The sequence below is a fragment of the Nerophis lumbriciformis genome, linkage group LG15 (genome assembly GCF_033978685.3).
Source record: "Nerophis lumbriciformis linkage group LG15, RoL_Nlum_v2.1, whole genome shotgun sequence".
In the NCBI taxonomy this organism is placed as follows: domain Eukaryota; kingdom Metazoa; phylum Chordata; class Actinopteri; order Syngnathiformes; family Syngnathidae; genus Nerophis; species Nerophis lumbriciformis.
Genome location: NC_084562.2, coordinates 43,163,346 through 43,185,360, shown reverse-complemented (window position 1 = coordinate 43,185,360; position 22,015 = coordinate 43,163,346). Strand labels below are relative to the sequence as shown.

The 22,015-nt window shown below is 39.6% G+C and overlaps 1 protein-coding gene across 1 annotated transcript; it reads right to left on the bottom strand.

Annotated features, from left to right (window-relative positions):
- Positions 1 to 1,253: 1,253 nt before the first annotated feature.
- Positions 1,254 to 14,620, bottom strand: LOC133616139 (protein lin-7 homolog C). The gene is made up of 5 exons (XM_061975262.1): positions 14,442 to 14,620; positions 10,214 to 10,332; positions 7,869 to 7,940; positions 7,561 to 7,770; positions 1,254 to 4,126 (listed from the first exon to the last, which is right to left on the bottom strand). Exons 1-5 carry the CDS (start codon positions 14,476 to 14,478, stop codon positions 3,959 to 3,961), a joined length of 606 nt encoding a protein of 201 aa, XP_061831246.1. The 5' UTR covers positions 14,479 to 14,620; the 3' UTR covers positions 1,254 to 3,958.
- Positions 14,621 to 22,015: the final 7,395 nt, after the last annotated feature.

Genomic DNA, 22,015 nt, shown 5'->3' with positions numbered 1-22,015 from the left:
TTTATGGATTTTTCTTTGCGAATGGCCATAATGTTTTATGCTCAAAAAATAGTTTTCTTATTACACCGACAGAGATGCTAAAAAGGTGCATTATTGTTTGTGCAATGGTGCCATCTTTGGACGAGTTCGCTCACTGCCGCTTGAAAATGTACTTCCTGTTTCATGCCTTGAACCAGAAGTATAACCATCCATAACGTTTCTGCTCGAAAGGATTCTTCATTCATCACTCCAAGCAACGTTTTGTAAGTTTTACAGGATAACTAAAACAATTCGTACTTACTAAACTGTGCCATGTGTGATGTCTGTAGGAGTGTTATGCATATTTGTGCGTGCTATCGTAATGTAATCAAGCTAGCATTGTTAGCATGAGCAAATATGCTAACCTGTTTACGAGCGTTTGTGCAAGTATAATTAACTTAAAATGGTATTCTTTTTGTATTGTTTCAGTTTTGTAAATTCACCAAAATGTTACCGTAGACTTACTGGGTCTGATTTGAGAACTTGCTTCCACAGCTAGTGGGTCCATTACAATGACTTGTTTTGTTTGATCAGGTGTTTTACTGCCGTGTATATGTAAATATACATTTACAAAATGTTTTGTACCAGTCTGTATCTGTGGCTTATTGATCAATTAACCAATCAAAGTTTATTTATGTAGCCCTTAATCACAAGTGTCTCAAAGAGCTGCACAAAACACAACAACATCCTCGGCTCAGATCCCACATCAGGGGCAAGAAAAAACTCAACCCAATGGGATGACAATGAGAAACCTTGGAGGGGACCGCAGATGTGGGGGATCCCCCCTGGGCGACCGGTGCAATGGACGTCGAGTGGATCTAGTTAATAGTGTGAAAGTCCAGTCCATAGTGAGGCCAGCAGGGGATCATCTTGAATGGAGACAAGTCAGCAGCGCAGAGACGTCCCCAACTGATACACAGATGAGTGGTCCACCTCGGTTCCCGACTTTGAACAGCGAGCGCAGCATCTGTGGTCACCTAATAACCTCTCCACGCAGGAGAGGGGGGCAGAGCAGAAAAGAGACGGCAGATCAACTGGTCTAAAAGGGGGGTCTATTTAAAGGCTAGAGTATACAAATGAGTTTTAAGATGGCACTTATTATCTGGTGCATCTAATATATGTAAAAGTATGTAGCTCTTCTCAAATTTAGTGGGTGCGGCTTAAATATCGCTTTACAGCCCGGTAAATCGGATACATTTTTTTTTAAATAAAAGAAAAAAGGTGTCACACTTAAATTAGGTTTATTTAGCTTTCACTTTTATTACTTACTACATTTTACATTCCACATGAACAACAACAAAAACAAAACAAAATAAACAGCACAATCTACAGATAAAGAAAAAAAAACAAGCACAGACTAAAATAGCTTTTAAAACATTATCAAAAGCTTCAAAGATGCTGCAGGTTTGGTCTTGGAGTTAAAAGGAGCACAAAAATCAGTCAAAATCTCAGAAGGGAGCCTTGATGTAGGCCAAGTTTGTCTGCACAGTCATACCAACCAAAAATGCCTCAGCGCAAACTCACATCGACCCTTGGACTTTTGTTTTCTTAGCAAAAAACACTTAGAAAAATTGAAAAAGAAAGCTATTATAAAAAATACTCTATTGACCATCCCAACACGAAGACTTGAAGGGTGATTCGCAACATTTTGCAACCACGTCAGATGATGCACAGAGACATTCAGTGGGTTACAATGCGTGCCAGCATGAAATCTAACATGTTGCTAAGCTAAAAATATATTAGGATATCCCAAAAGATTATGTACACGCCTGATGCCTCATGAACATGGCTTGTTATCAACATGGATATTGCAGCTAATTAATTAACATTAAAAGTGAAGGCCCAAGCATTTATAAAGTTACTTGTATTTAACTGTGCTTGTTGAACGTGTGTCGACTTCACACAGGCCATGACACATTCTGCTTGACATTCTTATTTAAACAATCTATTTTGCAGCAATTGAGGTTACATGCCCCAGTTTTCTTTTAAAATACTTTGCATAGTTACTTTGTATTATGTTTTTCACTTTGACACTTAGTCAACATTTGTACATCTTGTGACGTTCTTTGCACGACATTGGGAAATATCCAAGTAAGACATAGTGCAGTAACAACTTGTTACATGGTTTTCCTTCATGTCACATTGTGTCTTTGATAATTAACCTCCTGAGACCCAACAATACATTTTTATAACCATATTTCTAGTGCTACAAACAACACATACAGGCATAAAAAGGGTTGTGCTGAGCAAAGGGTTTGTTCAATGAAATGGTCTTCCCAAAATGGCTGCTAGCATGACTTAGGGCCACCAGAGAAGTAAGATAGTTAACGCCACAAATGCAACCAAGACGAAAAGCTGCTTTATAATTTTCAAATATGACTGAAAAAGTGTGGCACAATATTTATAAAATGCCAAACCCAAGAAAAGTTGAAGTTCAAGCAACATTTTTCTACATTTAATACAATTATCTTTACAAATATATTGGCAAGTGTAAATAATTTCAGTTTGTTTTATTAAAATGTTTTTCCCTGTTGTATAAACACAAAAAGATGATGGATTACAAAAATATCATTACCGCAGATATTGTTGTCCACTGTGAAAGTAGACATTGCATAAAAAGTGAGCAAAAACATTTTTGCACCCCCCCCAAAAAAACTCATTTATATATTTATTTTTAATAAATGTAACATTTACTAGGTCTGAGGAGGTTAAGGTATTTGACTGAAAGGTCACATGGTAGCACTGAGTTGTTAACATACCATCATGACGGGGGTTTTCTAAGCATGTACGGAAAATACAGCGATTGAGTACAACTGCGTATTCGTACACAAAATATTACATTACAAAGTACTCCCAAGACGGGTTCATGTTCAATCAATCAATCAATCAATGTTTATTTATATAGCCCTAAATCACAAGTGTCTCAAAGGGCTGCACAAGCCACAACGACATCCTCGGTACAGAGCCCACATAAGGGCAAGGAAAAACTCACCCCAGTGGGACGTCATGTTAAGTTAAATTCCCAAATATGTCTCACTGAATGAAACTTTGATACCAACTCTCACCTTGTAAAAGGTTTGTGCACTTTTTGAGAATGGTGTTATCTTGCGATGCCGCACGTCTGTTAAAATCAGGAAGTCAGAGCACGAATAATTAAACGCTCTATTTTACACACCGTGAGCCTAAAACAAAGTGTAAACAAACATGCTACTGTAGTGCAGCTGTTAAGCGTGTGTGTGCATGATGGATGTTTTGTGCTCGGTATAGGGCATGCTTTAACTGCTGGGAACAAAAGAACCATCTTTTATATTCAGTTGAATGTGTCTCCACACTGCTGTAGTGTGGCACAGCAAAACCTCCACACGGCATACCCACTGCTTTCATTGTGCACATTTATAGTGTTAAAAACGTTTGTGTTTTTTTATGTACTATTTCTAATGAGATTAACTGAAAAGAGTAGTAACAGGCTTTGTAAGAGCTTGTAAAAAATTAAATAAAATTGCTAACAAACACCATTCCTTGTTAAAAGACCTTTGTGGAAGAACACATTCAAATTGCCTTTTGTTTTTAAAGTAATGCACAACGTGCGAGTGAAGTGAAATCTCAGCAAACCAAACTGTGAACCCCTTCAATCACTGCTTTAAGAAGCAGGTAAGTATGTCACAGTTGTAATACTGGACAACCCAGCAAGAGGAAGAAAGGGTTTTCTGATTGGTGGCCATATTTAGACTTCGGGTACAGTAACCATTGGTGAATATTTAAAACGCTGCAAAACATGGTAGAAGTACAACATATAGCACGCGTGGATGTACTAAAACTATGTGTGTGTGTGTAGGTTAAAATGTTTTTTTGAGTGAGAATATAGAAAAAGAGACCAGAACAGATGGCCTGAAGGCTGGAGGAGGAGAGTCATAAGAGCTGGCGTCGACATGAAACAACCCTACTGGGGATAGTTGTTCTGCTGCCGACGTTTCGCCGACCTCATTTTCTCAAAACGTGACTCCATTTCCTCGAGGACTTTGGGGGTGTACCTCACGACCAGTTTCACCGTGCCCTGAGCAGCTTTGAGGAGTTCCACGGCTTTCTCGTGGTGCTCACCTTCCACGCTCTAGAAAAAAGAAAACCATTAAAAAGGGACACTGTACAGACTGTGATAGGGTAATATATGTCTTCTCACATTCGCACCTGACATTTTACGAAATGAGTCCTGATATCAGGAATTTCTATGAACCTCTAGAGTTGCTACATAGAGATCATACGTATACTTAAAGAGAAAGGGTTGACTATAAATAGATTGTCTTACTTACAAACCATTACATTTGTGACTTCATGCTGTCTGCTGACCACAAGCTCATCTGGTACAGTTCTCCAATAATGCTGGCTGTCCAATCATTATGTTGTTACTGTCAATTCCAGATGTGTGATTGGCTAAACAAAAATATGTAGACTGAGTAAAGGTGGGAATCTTTGGCCACCTCACGATTCAATTACGATTACGATTCAGGAGCTATGATTTGATTAAATATCGATTATTGATGTATCTTTAATCTAGGTATATTGATGCAGTTTTACACTTCTTTTTGTTTCATTAAACAAGCGTCTATCACTTGCAACTTTTAAAAACAGTGCATTTCTAATAAGAAATCCCCATCACATTTATTAAACTCATGGAAATGTGTGCAAAACTGGGTTATAAGTGCCCTATAATAAAAGAACGGTTCGGATCTCTCGGTGAAGTGACCCGCTGCAGTCAGCCAAATTTTAGAACTGGCTGCATTACTTTATTTACAATAAATAAATCGATTATTGACGTTTACCAATCGATTTTATAATTGTCCATGTCCGAATTGCGATACATCTGAAAAACGATTATTTCTCTGACCTCTAAGATTGAGGCTGTGTTCTTACTTGTCTATTTTGGTTTGTCAAACTTTGGTACGCGTGCAGTTTGTATGATTAAGTGTGAACACTGCATGGACCCTCGTTGCTCACCAGCTAATGCATCTCAATACTTTAGAATATCTTTGAAAAGTGAATTTATTTCAGTAGTTCAATTGCAAAAGCACAACTCTCGTATTCTACAGCCGAATCGTTTTGTATGGTGCGCCAAAGGGTGGCTTTCCGTATTTAATACATACTCATACTGATCTATCCAGGGCCGCCCCTCCCTATAATGTCCAATCTCTCTCACCTCATGCACGACACTGGAGGCTTTGTATTAATGTTTTGGGAAGCCGTGTGTGGGTGTGTGTTTGTAGGGTTGAAGTGAAGTGCTGGGTTGTTAATACGTATACAGGAAGTATTTAAAGGACTAACATTCACCTGTGCAAAGGAGGAAATAGAAAAGATGGTAGGACTGATTTGCCATACCTTTGTTGACCACATTTTTATAAGCTCTGTTTACGCCACAATATCCTAATGCCCTGTTTAATACAAAGGAGTGTTTTCTAATAAATACACAAAACGCAGTCTGGATCTTGCCGTTTTTGTACAGCGGGCGGGCGCGTCATACAAGCTCCAAGAATGTGTTTCCACCTCAAACGACCAGAAGGAAAGGTTGCTCCTTCAGCATTAGACTGTAAAAGCCACAGTGCAGGACACAGCGCCACCGCAGGTCTTTTCTACCCAAAGCCATAAGACTTTACAACACACTTATGTAATTACTGTGATCTGCTTTATTTCTTGTTGTGCAAAACTACACTTATTTTTTTTTACTGCCCAATATGCAATAGTTATTACAAGGGATGTGGCGGTATTGTAGATACCGCGGTATTGCGGTTTCAAAATCCTCACAATAACGCAGTGACATGTGACGGTATCAAACAAAAACTTTGTGAATGTATTTTTTTTCTGGCACTTTTGCAATGGCCGGTATGAAAATAAACGACACATCGCAGAATGCTGTGTCCAGTGCGGAGGTTATAAAGACTGTGTACTGCAAAGCGCACCACCTACATCTCGAACGACGACACATGCGCGGAAGGAAAGCGTTCGGTGGGAGAACGACCGCAGGGAATATGAGTAATATTAGAAGCTAAGTGATAAACCATCACCCGGAAAAGATATTTGAAGCCAGCGACGCTATCAGTTTGTAAAGTATTTACGTTATTAAAAGTTACATTGTTAGGTAACCTTTCTGCGAAACAGCATTTTTCAAACAAAAAAGTAAAAAATGTTGGTAGTAATAAATATGATTAGAACATACAGTATGTTTGTGTTCAATTACAGTAATTGGGTTTCCTGCCACTTCATTTTACACCTTATGGCATTTTTACAAAGCCTTTTATGGGGGGAGTATACGTTAATATTATCGTATTGTGACCAGCACCCCCCGAGACCTCGAAAGGGATAAGCTGTAGAAAATGGATGGTTGGATGGACCTTAATACCATGACAATATCGTATCGTGAGATTTTGATATCTTTACATCCCTAGTTATAACTATTTTTTTTGTTTGTCATTACGTTTTAATTTTGTTACTGTATGTAAAAATCTGCACTGCAACCACATAATATTCCCATTGTGGAATGAAAAAAAGTCTATCTTATCCTAATTCACTCGTCTTGCATGGTGGTGGCAAGAAGCTAGGTTTGCAAATTTATGTTACAAATTTGTGATGTTGTACTGAGAAATTAATTATTGAACAACTATTTTTTTTCCAATAAATCATTTTAGTCCAAAACATGCTATAAATTAAATTCAAGTTTGAGAGAAATTGTATAAACATCTTTCACATAAATACAAAGAAAGTGTGAAAAAATGTGTGTGGGGAGGGTGGTCCACCAAATAAAATTCTGCATAGGGCTCCAATTTAGCGAGAGGCAGCCTTTCATTGTTCATCGCTATTTGCACAAATTAAAGGAACTTTGTCATTTACATTTCGGCTATTTGTGTTTTACGCCTAAAATGGCTGTTTGGCACACGGCCCATTAGCGCACTTTTTCGTTGGCCCTTGGAGGTAAAATGTTTAGGCACCATTGTTCAATAGATTCACGACATGGAGTAAAATATTTAAAAAATGTGTTTCTTCATTTCTTAATAATTTAGATGATTACAGCTCACAACTAATGAACAAAAAACTAATTCAGGATTTCACAAAATGTGAAAAATTGACTGTTGAATATTGTAAACTGCAGTTTTGAGCTCCAATCAGCAAATTAACTTAAAACTTGCCAAACCTTTAATTGTTTATTTTAAATTGAACTAAGAATCAAATAACATTTGCAAAATATTCAACTTTTTTGACACATATGGTGGTACCTTGGTTTTTTGTACATCCCACTTTTCATATGATTCGATTTTAAACAAAACTTTTTGGCAAAATTTTGACTAGGTTTTCGTATACTGTCTTGGTTCAAAGATTGCACGTGATAAACTAGTCAGTCAGAATGGAAAAATAGAGTAAAAACGCATAATGTAATGACAAAAAGTTCAAATGCTAACACAAATAACGACACCAAGATTTCTCTTGAAATATTTGCAGAACGTTTTTGTCGCCTTGCTAAAAAATTTCACAAGCGTCATAAGGAAAAAGAGAACTTACGACACCGTTGACGGACAAAAGCTGATCGCCTCTCTTCAGGCCACCATGTCGGTCGGCAATGCCGCCCGGTATGATCCGTGAGATGTAAATGGGAGAGTTTTGTTCCTTTCCACCCATGATGTTGAATCCCAGGCCTTCTTCTGTTTTGGGCAGTTCTACAACACGCGGGTGCGAGTGTCCTTCACTGGCTGCAAATGCTGCCACAGTCGCCTATAAAGTATAAAGTCAATCTCAAACTGAAACAACAAATATGAGGTTTAAGACAAAAACATCATCATTATTATTCCATTTGTATACTTTGATAGTACCTTTGCTGTAGCGTTGGCTCTGACTTCAGGACTGCTGTTAATGTCCACGGTCTCATACACGTGCTCGTACACCTAATGAAATAAGTTTGATAAATGTCATAGGATTCAGAAACCAAAATAACTATCAAAGGCAGTGTTTTCCATAGTTATTTATTTGTGATGACTTGACACAAATAGATCTGGTACTACCTTGTTCTCCATCGCTCATAAAAGCATTATAAGTTCGCACCTGGTGCAGATGAAACGATATGAAAATGACTTACAATACTAAAGTTATCAACGTATTGTTTAAAAAAAACAAAAAAAAATAACACGTCACCACGCTTAAATCATTATACAAACATTGCATTGAGGAAACCAAAACAGGTACACAAAGCCTTTAAATGTTTAAATAGGAAAACCATGTCATTTCCACCCTAATAGCCAAGTTCCCATACAACATACATGAACTTTAGTCAACATACACGTAACATGATGGCACCATATGCCAAAATTAATCTCCATATCCTGCAGAAAATGGAATCACCATGAATCATTTGTAGGGTAGGGCATCATTTGAATTTGAACAGTTCTGGTTCCGATTCCTAACGGTTCTCAATTTTGTTTTTTGAATAGGCAGGGTCATCATAAAAGTTAACACGGTTTAAATAAGGGCGCTGACAAGAGTTATTTTTTGATGAATGTTCCCCTTTATTGCCTCGACAAGATGTCCCCTTTAAAGATAATAGATGGCAACTATTATTTATTCTTCGTTGTGCGGCGCATATTTGGCACATACTTGGCGGAAATTGAAATTAAAAATGTAATGATTCTGGTAGAATCAAAATATTAGTCCCGGTCCTTATCGATGCTCTTGCTCAACCCTCATCATTTGTCCATCTAAACACTTGTACTTCTGCAAAGTTGCAGCTGTCAATAACTACTTTAAATGGCATGTCCTTACTAGGCAGTGGACACACACATGTGCATATTGATTTTTGGATTACTTTTAGTTTTTGTATTTTACTTCTGTTATACAATCATGTGTACCAATGTTGAATAACTTTTACAAGTTTGCTAGATTCCTTCGTAAAGAGTGAAGAATTGTAGTAACAGAGAGAAGGAGAGTGTTGTTGCAGTTGGAAATAATCAGTGTTAGAACAGTCATTTGTATTGAAAATGAAGCAAAATCAGAGGAAAAGGCATTTGTGAAAGTTGGCTGATGGCCCTCTGAACAAGTCATATTTGCACAGCAAATAACGTTCTACAAGCTGACCAATCAGACAGCTTTTGACTGTTTGCCCAAATGTTTTGGGGGGTGCACGGCTGCACGCCATGCTAGGGATGTAACGGTAAACAGGTAATGATATACAGCAGTAACACTACCCACGGCCAGTATTACCGTTTTAAATTAAAATGATCATAAAACTGTAATTGATATCACTGATAAACTTAAGGACTGGTGACACTGCTCATTTATTGTGGAAGCAAGCTAGCGCTAGCTAGCTTACATGCTAACATGAAAACAGGAGACATTAATGTCTTTCCCCATTAAGAAACAACATTCCAAAATCTAAACTTGTACCAACACATTGTTCTCTGACAACTAATATATTTAATTGTGTACACTGTACCTGACAAGCTGTGCTCTCTTAAAGAGATCGATCGATACTGGAAAGAATAAGACGTGAGGCACCCACGTTATTTGTTTTATAATAAAATAAAAAACACTAAAAACGTGTACAAATTCAAACGGAAGAAGATAAACATATTCAACACTAAAATGAAAATAATATGGCTCCGAAGTAGCCTAAACAGTAATATGACATGTTTCTTCTGCCAAGAAAGTGTATTGCGTAGTTATTTATTTAATGTATAAAAAAAAAAATAAAAAAAGATTGTAAGTGTGTATGAGTACTTTTTGAGCAAATACAACAACACCCTGATAATGTTACATCTGTACAAGAGGCTTTGTAGGGGAAGGAGAGTATAGAATTTTAGAGACTAAATTCAAAACTAAAACCAGTGAAATAAAGTAAACTGCGTACCTTGAATGCAGCAAAGCGTACTTAAGGGCTGGTCTCTGAAATGCGTTGATTATAATTTAAGTATATTACACCAACGTGACCCCGAGAGGGACAAGCGGTAGAAAACGGATGGATGGATATTTGGAATCGTCCATTGCACTGGCGTCTAACAACTGTGCCAGAGGACTGGAAGTGTGCGGTGTTTGACACGGATCAGCGCGCTAACTCTAGCCAAACGTGCCGTGCTTTAGGCGTGGAGTGGGCCAAAGCACGGTGCGATTAGACATACTTCATATGATTGAAAAAAACCTAATAAATTATCAACATAGAGTGTCTTACTTCTCTGACAGCATTACAGAATTCACTTTGTAAGACCTTCTGCAAGGCTTGCAGCTTCTGAGGAGGAACTTCCCCCGTTCTCTGGAGCTTGTCAAGCAGTTCAATGGCCCTGTTAATATCTGTCAAAAACACAAAACAAAACACACATCAAAACAAACTAATGATGAATTTAAACATCTTCATTTTGGGTTCAATATTATGAACTAGGAAAATAATGCTCCATGCTAGTAGCTGGCTGGTCAAATGGCTAACTTTCTACAGCTCTTACCTGCAGTTTGTGACATTTCACTGCGACTGTTTTGGCTCTTGTGGTTATGAAGTGTCTACAATACGTTTGCTGCTACTTGAAACTACAAAGTATGAGTACATAAAAATGTATAGACTAAATGTGGGTAAGAAAGGAGTAATGGCAATGAGGAGTGAAAACAGTTTTTGGCAGAGGGGTAAAGGAGATGGACAGCGACAACGTTTTGACTTCCATAGCATTATAAATAATTAAAAACAATCAGTTGTGTTTACTTGTATCCCTTTGCAAAAAGGAAAACTCTTACTATGGTGTATATATTTGCTGTGTTGTGCTTATATTCTTTGTTATTTAAAGTTAAAGTACCAATGATTGTCACACGCACACAACTAGGTGTGGTTAAATTTGTCCTCTGCATTTGACCCATCACCTTGTTCACTCCCTGGGAGGTGAGGCGGGCAGTGGGCAGCAGTGGTGGGCGTGCCCGGGAATCATTTTTTGGTGATTTAACCCCCAATTACAAGCCTTGATGCTGAGTGCCAAGCAGGGAGGTAATGGGTCCCATTATTATAGTCTTTGGTATGACTCGGCCGGGGTTTGAACTCACAACCTACTAATCTCAGGGTGGACACTCTAACCACTAGGCCACTGAGTAGTAATACAGTTTGCTACTAAGGGATAAAATGCCCAAGCCCTGATCCAATACACCAATATTGTTTCAAGGTACAATCATATTGTGTGTTTGTATATGTCTTATGTTTAAAATGTTATATTTTGTGAGGTGTACAACTGCATTACTTTGCACTTCAGGGAAACTGAATATGTATGCCACCATATTAAGAGTTATTTAAGAATTGCAATATTACTATCTGTGCAACACTGCATTTTATACTGCAGCTTTTATTGAACGAAACTATGCTATCTTGTGGGGATGTAACGTATTGTAACTACTGCGGTAATGCGGTTTCAAAATTCTCACAATAATACTGTGACGTGTGACATCTGCCAGTGTAGTTTTTTTCTGGCACTACTGAGTGAGTTGGTCTGAGAATCAAACCACATTTCTCCATAAACCCCTGTGCAGCGCAGTTCAGTAAAAAATGGCAGGAAACACAGAGAAGCAGAGCATAAAGTTCTAGATATTGGATCCTCCCACAATGTTAAAATCAGACATTTGGAACCCGTTTTGGCTTTGCAGTCAAGGAAAATAAAAAGGAGACCTACGGTCATGAGCTTTGGGTTATGACCGAAAGGACAAGATCACGGGTACAAGCGGCCAAAATGAGTTTCCTCTGCCGGGTGGCGGGGCTCTCCCTTAGAGATAGGTGAGAAGCTCTGTCATACTGGAGGAGCTCAAAGTAAAGCCGCTGCTCCTCCACATCGAGAGGAGCCAGATGAGGTGGTCCGGGCATCTGGTCAGGATGCCACTGAGCGCCTCCCTTGGGAGGTGTTTAGGGCACGTCTGACTGGTAGGAGGCCACGGGGAAGACCCAGGACACGTTGGGAAGACTATGTCTCCCGGCTGGCCTGGGAACGCCTTGGGATCCCCCGGGAGGAGCTGGACGAAGTGGCTGGGGAGAAGAAGGTCTGGGCTTCCCTGCTTAGGTTGCTGCCCCCACCACCCGTCCTCGGATAAGCGGAAGAAGATGGATGGATGGGCTGATGGACTTGCAAAATACAATATGCAGAAGATATTGGCAGACCGCGATCGGCTTGGTACGGAAATACAAGCAACATGAGAAGCCTAAGCCCCATTTCAGCAACACTAAACCAGCGTTTAAAATCCCCCCCCTTGGACAAATTTTTTCACGGCTAAGTGCGCCATGTATTTCTTGAATCTTCGGCACTTAGCTTTGTATGGACTCACTGATCGTTTACAAACTGAGTTCGGAGAGGAAGTGACGCCAGAAAGACCACGCCCCACACAGGAAGTGACGTCAGAAAGAACACGCCACAGACAGCTTCATAACAAAGCGGTTTCGTAACTCGGAGGTAACCACTGGAAATATGAAGGCGAGACATCCAGACATGCCTGTGTTTCTCCTTCCGTCTGTACAGACACTTGTGGAAATCACACATTAATACCTTTAGAGAAAGCGATTGCATCTATTTGGGATAGAACACTTCTCAGACGACAAGAGAACTTTCGAATGTCCAAGTCAGCTGTGATTCTACTTAGCGTAAAACTTTGTCCATTTGTCGAAGGAGACTCAACGAGAATACGAGTTCCAGTGGATGTGATAAAAAAAGTAGCGTGTGCTTTGTATTACCTGGCCGTCGATGGAAGACTAACTACGGAAAACGGCGAATGCTTTTGGACTGGCAAAGCAGACTATCAGTTATTGTCCGCCATGTATGTCACAGACTCAACGTCTAGGTCCAGAGTACATAAAGTCACCAAAAACGAATGGACAATGAAAGTGAAGGCAAAAGAGTGAAGAGTGTCTTGACCAGATATCTAGATCCCTAGTTTGATTGATGTAAAATGTTCTTTATCACATTGTTTACGTGTCTAATAAAGATTTGATTAATTTATGATGGCTCAGGTGTGATTCACTACAATAGGTCCCACAGCACACTGAACTCCAGTCAATTGAAATACCACAACACTGGATATTGTTCAGTTAAGTTAAATGTAAGAACTTGCACACAAAGCAACACTGGAGGTGACTATGACATGAGCATTTTCCGTGCATGCGTATTAGGTCGTGTTGCGCCGGCAGACGGAGGGGGCAGGGGGTCTTAAACGGTGGCATTGTTGTGTGTGGACACACATAAGGTTAGGTGGGATTTACCCTGGATAAGATTAGTGTAAACGGGGCCTTAGACTGATTTTTTTTCTTTCTCACCCCCTTCCCTTCCCAGCGTTTACCTGTTTCTCACCTTTTTTGTAAGGGGCGCCGGAAGTTGGCAGACCCGTCAGCGATCCTGTTCTGTCTCCCTGTAATGTTTGTCTGCTCTTGAATGGGATTGTGTTGAAAAATCTTAATTTCCCCTCTGGGATTATTAAAGTATTTCTGATTCAGATTCTGAAAACACTGTTCCTTCACTGTTCTTAGACTTCCTTTTATTGTCATTCAAATTGGAACTTTACAGTACAGATAAGAACGAAATGTTGTTGCATTAGCTAGTTGTAGTGCAGGATAAAGGAGCAATAAGGTAAAGATATAAATAAATAGATTACTGTACAGATAAATATATTGCACTTTTTCATATGCATCCACGTTAATGGGTGTATGTTATATTGTCTTTATATTCCAGCAAGTTAATCCGTTTTTTTTGAGGGGGCTGGGGGGGAGATTTTGCACTTTGAAAATAACTCTTAGTAGCAATACATAGGATTACACAGGTTTGTATTTATTTACAGCTCATGTGTTTACCCTTAACATAAGTTGCACTTAATTTTCCACACTAAGGCATTTTTGTTTTATACATTACTGCAATAACTATTGTACCGTGGCCTTGATACAGTGATGATATCGTGCCGTGAGATTTTGATACCGTTACAACCCTACTATCTTGGATTTGTTTACTAATGTGCTGTCCCCAACCATATAGCAGCAAGGCCTAACAATGGCTAATGTCGGCGTTTGAATGCCTGGCAAGACATTGCAAGTGTTCTTCTTCAGTTGTGTTGAATTCATCCAAGCTAACAGACATGTAAATAACGCAGAGGTGTGCTAAATATAACGTTGCCACAATCGCTGGTGTTAGCATTAAGCAAATGAGATAGTTAGCAAACGGTAGCTAATTAGCTAGGTTTCAATGTTTGTAACGGCGTGTACCGGAGAATAATGTACTTATAGCAGTCACTATCATTATCAATGGACGCCAGCACACGCCGATCATAAACCACAGTTACGTCATGAATAAACCGTAAAGCGATATTCACTATAAGCATCCGTACGTGGCTAATGCTAGTGTAAGCTAAGTATCGCCACACAACATTGCGAAGCTAGCACAGGCTAGCCAATTAACTTTTACCTCTTTCCAAACGCACAGGCTCCCCAAGCGACGCCATTCTCGAAACAAGAGGCTCTTCGGCGTCGGGCGGGTATGGCGTGAATCTGTAAAGAGGCGAGGGGCTAAAATTGTTACGCCTTGGGCCGACGTTACGTGCTCTCGGGACGAGACGATAAATCAGATTAGCCAAATTAGCAGGCTAGGCTATAGCGGCCAGTGACATGGTGCGTTCACGGAGTACTGAAGAAAAACGGCCAAATAGCCAGAACCCTCAAAATGAATCAAACAGTGTAAAACTATCGGAATCATAGTTTAACTTGTTGGTGTTAAAATTGTTAGTTGAATAAAATTATATTTTGGAGAATATTGGGTTAAATTTATTTTGTCTGGGGGGAAAAAGGTACATTTAATGATCCTACTAATTCAGAACCATGGACAACACCTGGAATTGACAGATTATGTTTTCTTTTCTTTATATCTTCACAAATATGTTAGGTGATACTATATATATATATATATATATATATATATTAGAGATGCGCGGTTTGCGGGCACAACCGAGGAGTCCGCGGATTATCCGCGGATCGGGCGGATGAAATTTTAAAAAATTAGATTTTATTCGCGGGTCGGGTCGGGTCGAGTGGTTCAAATAAAAAAAATGAGATTTTAAATAGATTCAGGCGGGTGGCAGTTAAACCAATTCGGAAATATATATACATAGTTAAATGTTGTTACCCACATACGAAAAACGAGCAGGCACCTGCAGCATATGCCACAACAGAAGAAAAAAAAAGAAAAGAGATGGACACTTTTACGGAGCGGAGAAGGGACGCCTCGCCGGGGTCCGGGACCGAGGCCCCTTCCCCCGAGAGGGCCCCACCGGGAGCCGTAGCTGAGGCGATCCGCGAGAAGGGCCCGACGCACGTCCAGGGTCACCACCGCGCCCACCGCACCGACACCCCGCCTCGTCCGCCTTCGCCGCGGCCGGCGTCACGCGCGGCAGGTAAGCAGCTTACCTGCCCGCCACCCCCGTGGCCGGGGGCTCGTAACAGGGGTCACTCCACGCGCTCCGCCCGCGCAGCTTACCTGCCCGCCACCCCTGTTGCCGGGGGCGCGTAACAGGGGTCACTCCGCGCGCAGTCCGCTCATGAAAGGGGTGGGGCTCACCCTGGTTGATATAGACAGCAGCTAGGACGGTGGCCATGGAAGTTGGAACCCGCTAAGGAGTGTGTATAACAACCCACCTGCCGAATCAACTAGCCCTGAAAATGGATGGCGCTGGAGCGTCGGGCCCATACCCGGCCGTCGCCGGCAGCGAGACGCGCTTGGAGGTGCGCTCAGCGCGGCTCCCATATGATTGCGCACTGGTGTGCGTCTGGGTCGTGACAGCGTGGCACGCGAATGTCTGTGCTGCATTGGATCAGTCTCCTTTCTTTAACAGGCAAAAGCTTTATAACCTCACTAATGCCTTGCATCGTCTATATTAGATATACAACAACGGGCGGGTGCGGGCGGATGGCGGGCGGATGCGGTTCTGATCAAATGTTAGATCGGGTGGATTGCGGATGGTTGACGACTTTCTGATGCAGTTGCGGATGAAATAATTGCCTATCCGCGCATCTCTAATATATATATATATATATATATACATATGTATATATATAAGGCTGAAACGACGCGTCGACATAGTCGACGTCATCGGTTACGTAAATACGTCGACGCCGTTTTTGTGCGTCGACGCGTCGCATATTCACGTAGTGATGGGATCAGCAGTTCTTTTGAGTGTACTGAATCACTAGAATCAGTTCCTTAAATTGATTCGTTCAAAAGATTTGTTCACCGAATCACCCCCCCCCCCCCAAAAAAAAGGAGGGGGGGGCGTGCGTAGTACAGTACAGTGCTAGTGATGGGATCGGCAGTTCTTTTGTCTGTACTGAATCACTAGAATCAGTTCCTTAAATTTATTCTTTCAAAAAATTTGTTCACCGAATCACCCCCCCCCCCCCCCCCCCAAAAAAAGGAGGGGGGGGGGGGGCGTACGTAGTACAGTACAGTGCAGACATTCGTGGGAGAAGCAGCAAATAGGGTGAACGCGAGTCCCTACACAGCTCTGTGCATGCAGTACACCAGGCAGTGAGTGACTGACACAGCGCCACAGTCAGCACAGTTCAGTACGTGAACCTGAATCACTTCTGCAGCAGCAGTTCTGTGCGCAGGTCGGCGAATCACCGAATCACTTCTGCAGCAGCAGTTCTGTGCGCAGGTCGGCGAATCACCGAATCACTTGTGCAGCAGCAGTTCTGTGCGCAGGTCGGCGAATCACCGAATCACTTCTGCAGCAGCAGTTCTGTGCGCAGGTCGGCGAATCACCGAATCACTTCTGCAGCAGCAGTTCTGTGCGCAGGTCGGCGAATCACCGAATCACTTCTGCAGCAGCAGTTCTGTGCGCAGGTCGGCGAATCACCGAATCACTTCTGCAGCAGCAGTTCTGTGCGCAGGTCGGCGAATCACCGAATCACTTGTGCAGCAGCAGTTCTGTGTGCAGGTCGGCGAATCACCGAATCACTTGTGCAGCAGCAGTTCTGTGCGCAGGTCGGCGAATCACCGAATCACTTCTGCAGCAGCAGTTCTGTGCGCAGGTCGGCGAATCACCGAATCACTTGTGCAGTAGCAGTTCTGTGTGCAGGTCGGCGAATCACCGAATCACTTCTGCAGCAGCAGTTCTGTGCGCAGGTCGGCGAATCACCGAATCACTTGTGCAGTAGCAGTTCTGTGCGCAGGTCGGCGAATCACCGAATCACTTGTGTAGCAGCAGTTCTGTGTGCAGGTCGGCGAATCACCGAATCACCTGTGCAGCAGCAGTTCTGTGCGCAGGTCGGCGAATCACCGAATCACTTGTGCAGTAGCAGTTCTGTGTGCAGGTCGGCGAATCACCGAATCATTTCTGCAGTAGCAGCTACAGTTCTGTGGGCCAGAGGGCGACAGACGTGAATCGCTCTCTGCCCTGACAGACTCCCCTTGACGTTCGCAAATTAACAGACATTGCAGCTGTAGAGATTCCGTTACTTTTAAAAACACTGTGTGCGTTTCCGGCCTGTCCAATAAACAAAATGTGACTAAATGTCTTGGTTGTTAAATATGTTTTATTGCACTGAAATGAAAATAAGAAATAAATAAAAGTGGGGAATAAAAAAAATAGTAATAGCCTACTAAAATGCTTGCAATCAACAGTTAAATAAATAGGCCTTGTTTGTTTAGTGCAAAAACAAATATTAAATTAAGAAACCCTTAACAAATGCCAACATAAAAACGAAATGTTCTGTAGCAAAGAAAATGTAAACTTAAATATGCAAACAAAAAGAAAATAAATACCTTCAAAATAAAACAAATAAATTAAGAGCCAGAAATGCCAACATAAAAACTAAATGTTCTGTAGCCTACGTTTAAAAATATAACAAAGAAAATATTAACTTAAATGTGCAAACAAAAAGAAAATAAATAGGCTACCTTAAATAAAACAAAACAAATATTAAACCAAGTGGCAGAAAAGCCAACATTAAAACTAAAATTTCTGTAGCTTACATTTAAAAATATAAAAATGGAAATATCAACTTAAATATGCAATAAAAAAGAAAATAAATAGCTTAAATAATATAAAAATCAAGATAAATAATAGCCCATGTATATGTACATACATTAGTTATTATTTTTATTTTAAATCTTCTCAAACAGCCTGCCCTATACTTTACCCCCCGCGTCACTGCTGCTCAGCCTTGCCCTGCACTGACTTTCTTTCTGTCTCCTCTACTCTCATAACTTTATGTGTTGAGATAATGTGTGTGTTTGTTTTCATGTGGCTTGAGTCAACATTAGCCGTTAGCTTGGAGAATGAATGGAGAGCGGATGCCAATGGCATGAAACATATCCCCGCAACGGGAGGAGAATCACCCGCGGCATTGGGGCAAGCAGAGCAGAGAGCGAGAGCGTTGTCGTTCACTGAGTGATTCATGTCGTTAATCCGCGGTCAAAGAATCGTTCGCTCAGTCCCTCCCCCCGACCCCATGATGAGTAGCTGGCTGCGTCGTTCGCCGACGTCACAGAATGCGCCAGTTCCACTCATACCGGCATGGTCGCGGCGGAGCTCAACTGAACTGAGAAAGGAACGAATCAGTTCATGAAGTGATTCGGTTCAGTACGTTCACTCAAAAGATTCGTTCGTTCGAACGAATCGTTCGCGAACGACACAACATTACTGTCATGGCGGAGCGCAAAGCAGACGGTACGAGCGAGGGGAAAAAACCACGCCAAAAGTCATCAAAAGTGTGGGAGTATTTCAATAAACGGCCTAATATTGTTGTTGTATGCACACTGTGTCGAGCGGAAATTGCCTATCATAGCAGCACAACGGCTATGAACGAACATTTGAAAAGAAAACCGACAGCGTTCTTGCCATCGCCATCAACTAGTCAATCGTCCGCGTGAGTATACGTTGTCATCATTACACAAAAACATGAATGTGTCATTTGTATCTGCGTTGTAAATTCATAAACTAAAGCACCGTTTCGCTCTGAGAGGCGCGTTTAGCGTGCCTGTTCAGTGTTTACAAAGACGCGCTCCTCTTTATCGCTGTGGAGAGGCGGGGCCGGCGAGCGAGCGGCGAGGCGAGGCGCGCCGGGAGCGACGCCGCAATCGATCGCGCACCTGGGCACGATCATCCAATCTCCTCTCGCTGAAGAAAAGGGGAGCAGCAGAGAGAGAGGGAAGAGAGACTGGAAGGAGCCAGAGTGAAGCTGACGTGGAGCGAGAGAGGAGGAGAGCCAGAGACAAAGGACGACGAGCGAGCGAGGAAGAGGAGCTGAAAAGCGAGGAAAGAAAGAGAAAAGAGTTGGAAGAGAAAATATTTTGTGTAAAATTAAAAGATTGTAAACCTGGCAAAGCCGTCTGGCGTTCAGTCTGTCGGTCCTGAAAGAACCCCACGGCACAAGACGTGTCACAAACGCTAACGTTAATTAGTTGTGCAAATACCTTTTACAACATTAACAGCTACATATACTATGTACAAACGAACAATTAACTTTCACTTTAATCATACTATCATTGTTGTTATTAAGCAAAATAAGCAATACTTTTACTTTTGTTGAAATGTTTACACTATTGTTACATAATATTTAGTTTTGCACTTTTTTGTATTGGATGTTTATCTTTATTTTTGCACATTTTAGCAAATAAGCAATACTTTTACTTTTGTTGAAATGTTTACACTGTTGTTACAGAATATTTAGTTTTGCACTTTTTTGTATTGGATGTTTATCTTTATTTTTGCACATTTTAAAGCAAAATAAGCAATACTTTTACTTTTGAAATGCTTATACAATTGCAGAATATTAAGATTTGTACTGGATGTTTACTTTTATATTTGCACATTAAAAAGCAAATAAGCTACTTTTAATTTTGTTAAATGTTAAAAGTTTTAAAAGTTTACATTGTTACAGAATATTTTGTCATGTTGTTGTCAATGTTAACTGAGTGGCCATACTTTTTTTTTGTAAATAAAAGCCATGCCTTTTGAAAAAACTGGCCTACATTTATTTTTTCATCTTCATTTTAAATAAAAATAAAAAATCGGTAAAAGGAAAAATAATCTATAGATTAATCGAAAAAAATAATCTATAGATTAACCGATTAACCGAAAAAAATAATCTATAGATTAATCGATAGAAAAATAATCGTTAGCTGCAGCCTTATATATGTATATATATATATATATATATATATATATATATATATATATATATATATATATATATATATATATATAGATGGATACAAACACCTGTATATAAATACACACACACATATATATTATTATGTGTGTGTGTATTTATATACAGGTGTTTGTATCCATCTATATATATATATATATATATATATATATATATATATATATATATATATATATATATATATATATAGACACTTTATATATATATATATATATACTTTATATATATATATATATATATATATATATATATATATATATATATATATATATATATATATATGTCTACTTTATATAAAGTGAATTGATAGTACGATTATATTCGCTTTACTTTCTTAAATTGTTGTATTTATATAATGTTAATATTTTCACAAATAGGTTTAGTGATACTATACATACATACATACATACATATATACATACATACATATATATATATATATATATATATATATATATATATATATACTGTATATATATATATATATATATATACACACACACACACACACACACACACACACACACACACACACACACACACACACACACACACACACACCTGTATATAAATTCACACACACATATATATAGTATCACCAAAATATTAACATTATATAAATACAACAATTTAAGAAAATAAAGTAAATATATTGTACTATTAATTCACTTTATATACCTGTATATAAAATACACACCCATATATATATGTATATATATATATATATATATATATATATATATATATATATATATATATATATATATATATATATATATATATATATATATATATATATATATATTATGCCTAACATGTTGTCCTGCGTATTATAATGATTATCATCATGAAGGTATGGAAAAAATTACTAAATCATTAATTAAGTTTGAAGATTTTTGAGTAAAAAGAAAAAATATCACTATTGGAAATATTGGCCCTGAATTTAATTGGTATCGGATATTTGCAGTATCGCCCAACCTTAGTGACATGTCTGAGTAGGAGGGTTGTGGGTTACAAACACAGCAAGCACACAAACACTGAGTGAGAGACTGGAAGAGACAAAAGAGACAAAATCATTAAAAGGTGAGAAAATGAAATACTAGTAATTACACAAAAGAGTGGTGATTCGGTTTTTGTACGCCCAACTTTTGCTTAAATTATTCCCTCGTTTTCATATATCGTCTCAGTTATCATATGGCTAAACATTGCACATAACAAACTTGTCCCGCGCGTATAATGAAGTGCCCAAACTAAGAATCTCATGCATTGTTGGATCAATCTCTGTACTGTTATTTATTGCGCACTACTAAAAAATACGACTACATGGGGCGACAGAAAGTTGTGAGTGCCAGCAGTTTATTAAACAAGTTAAGAAACACTACTGAATTCCAAAAATATTCATAGCAAAGTATACAGGCTGTGTGTCTTGTGTTTATATTTTTGAGTGTCTGAAACAGGTAATTGAATTTACATTATATCTCAAGCGTAAACATCGCTTCGGTTTTTATAAGATTCCATTTTTATCTGACCTTTTGGACCAGATTACTAACGAAAACCGAGGTGCCCTGTGTGATGATTTATAGCATATTATGACGAGAACCCTTGCTTCCTATAATGTGATTATTAATTAGTTAGTTTCTTATCAAAACAACTCAAAAAGTTATGTGCAGATTTTCATGAAATTTTCAGGAAATGTCTAAAATGAGAAAAGAGGAAGCTGATTTGATTTTGATCTTGATCGCGTCAATTCTACTACATTTTCTTACGTTAAGATTACTGTGTGTGTATGCTTGCGACCCTGCCTCCACCCAC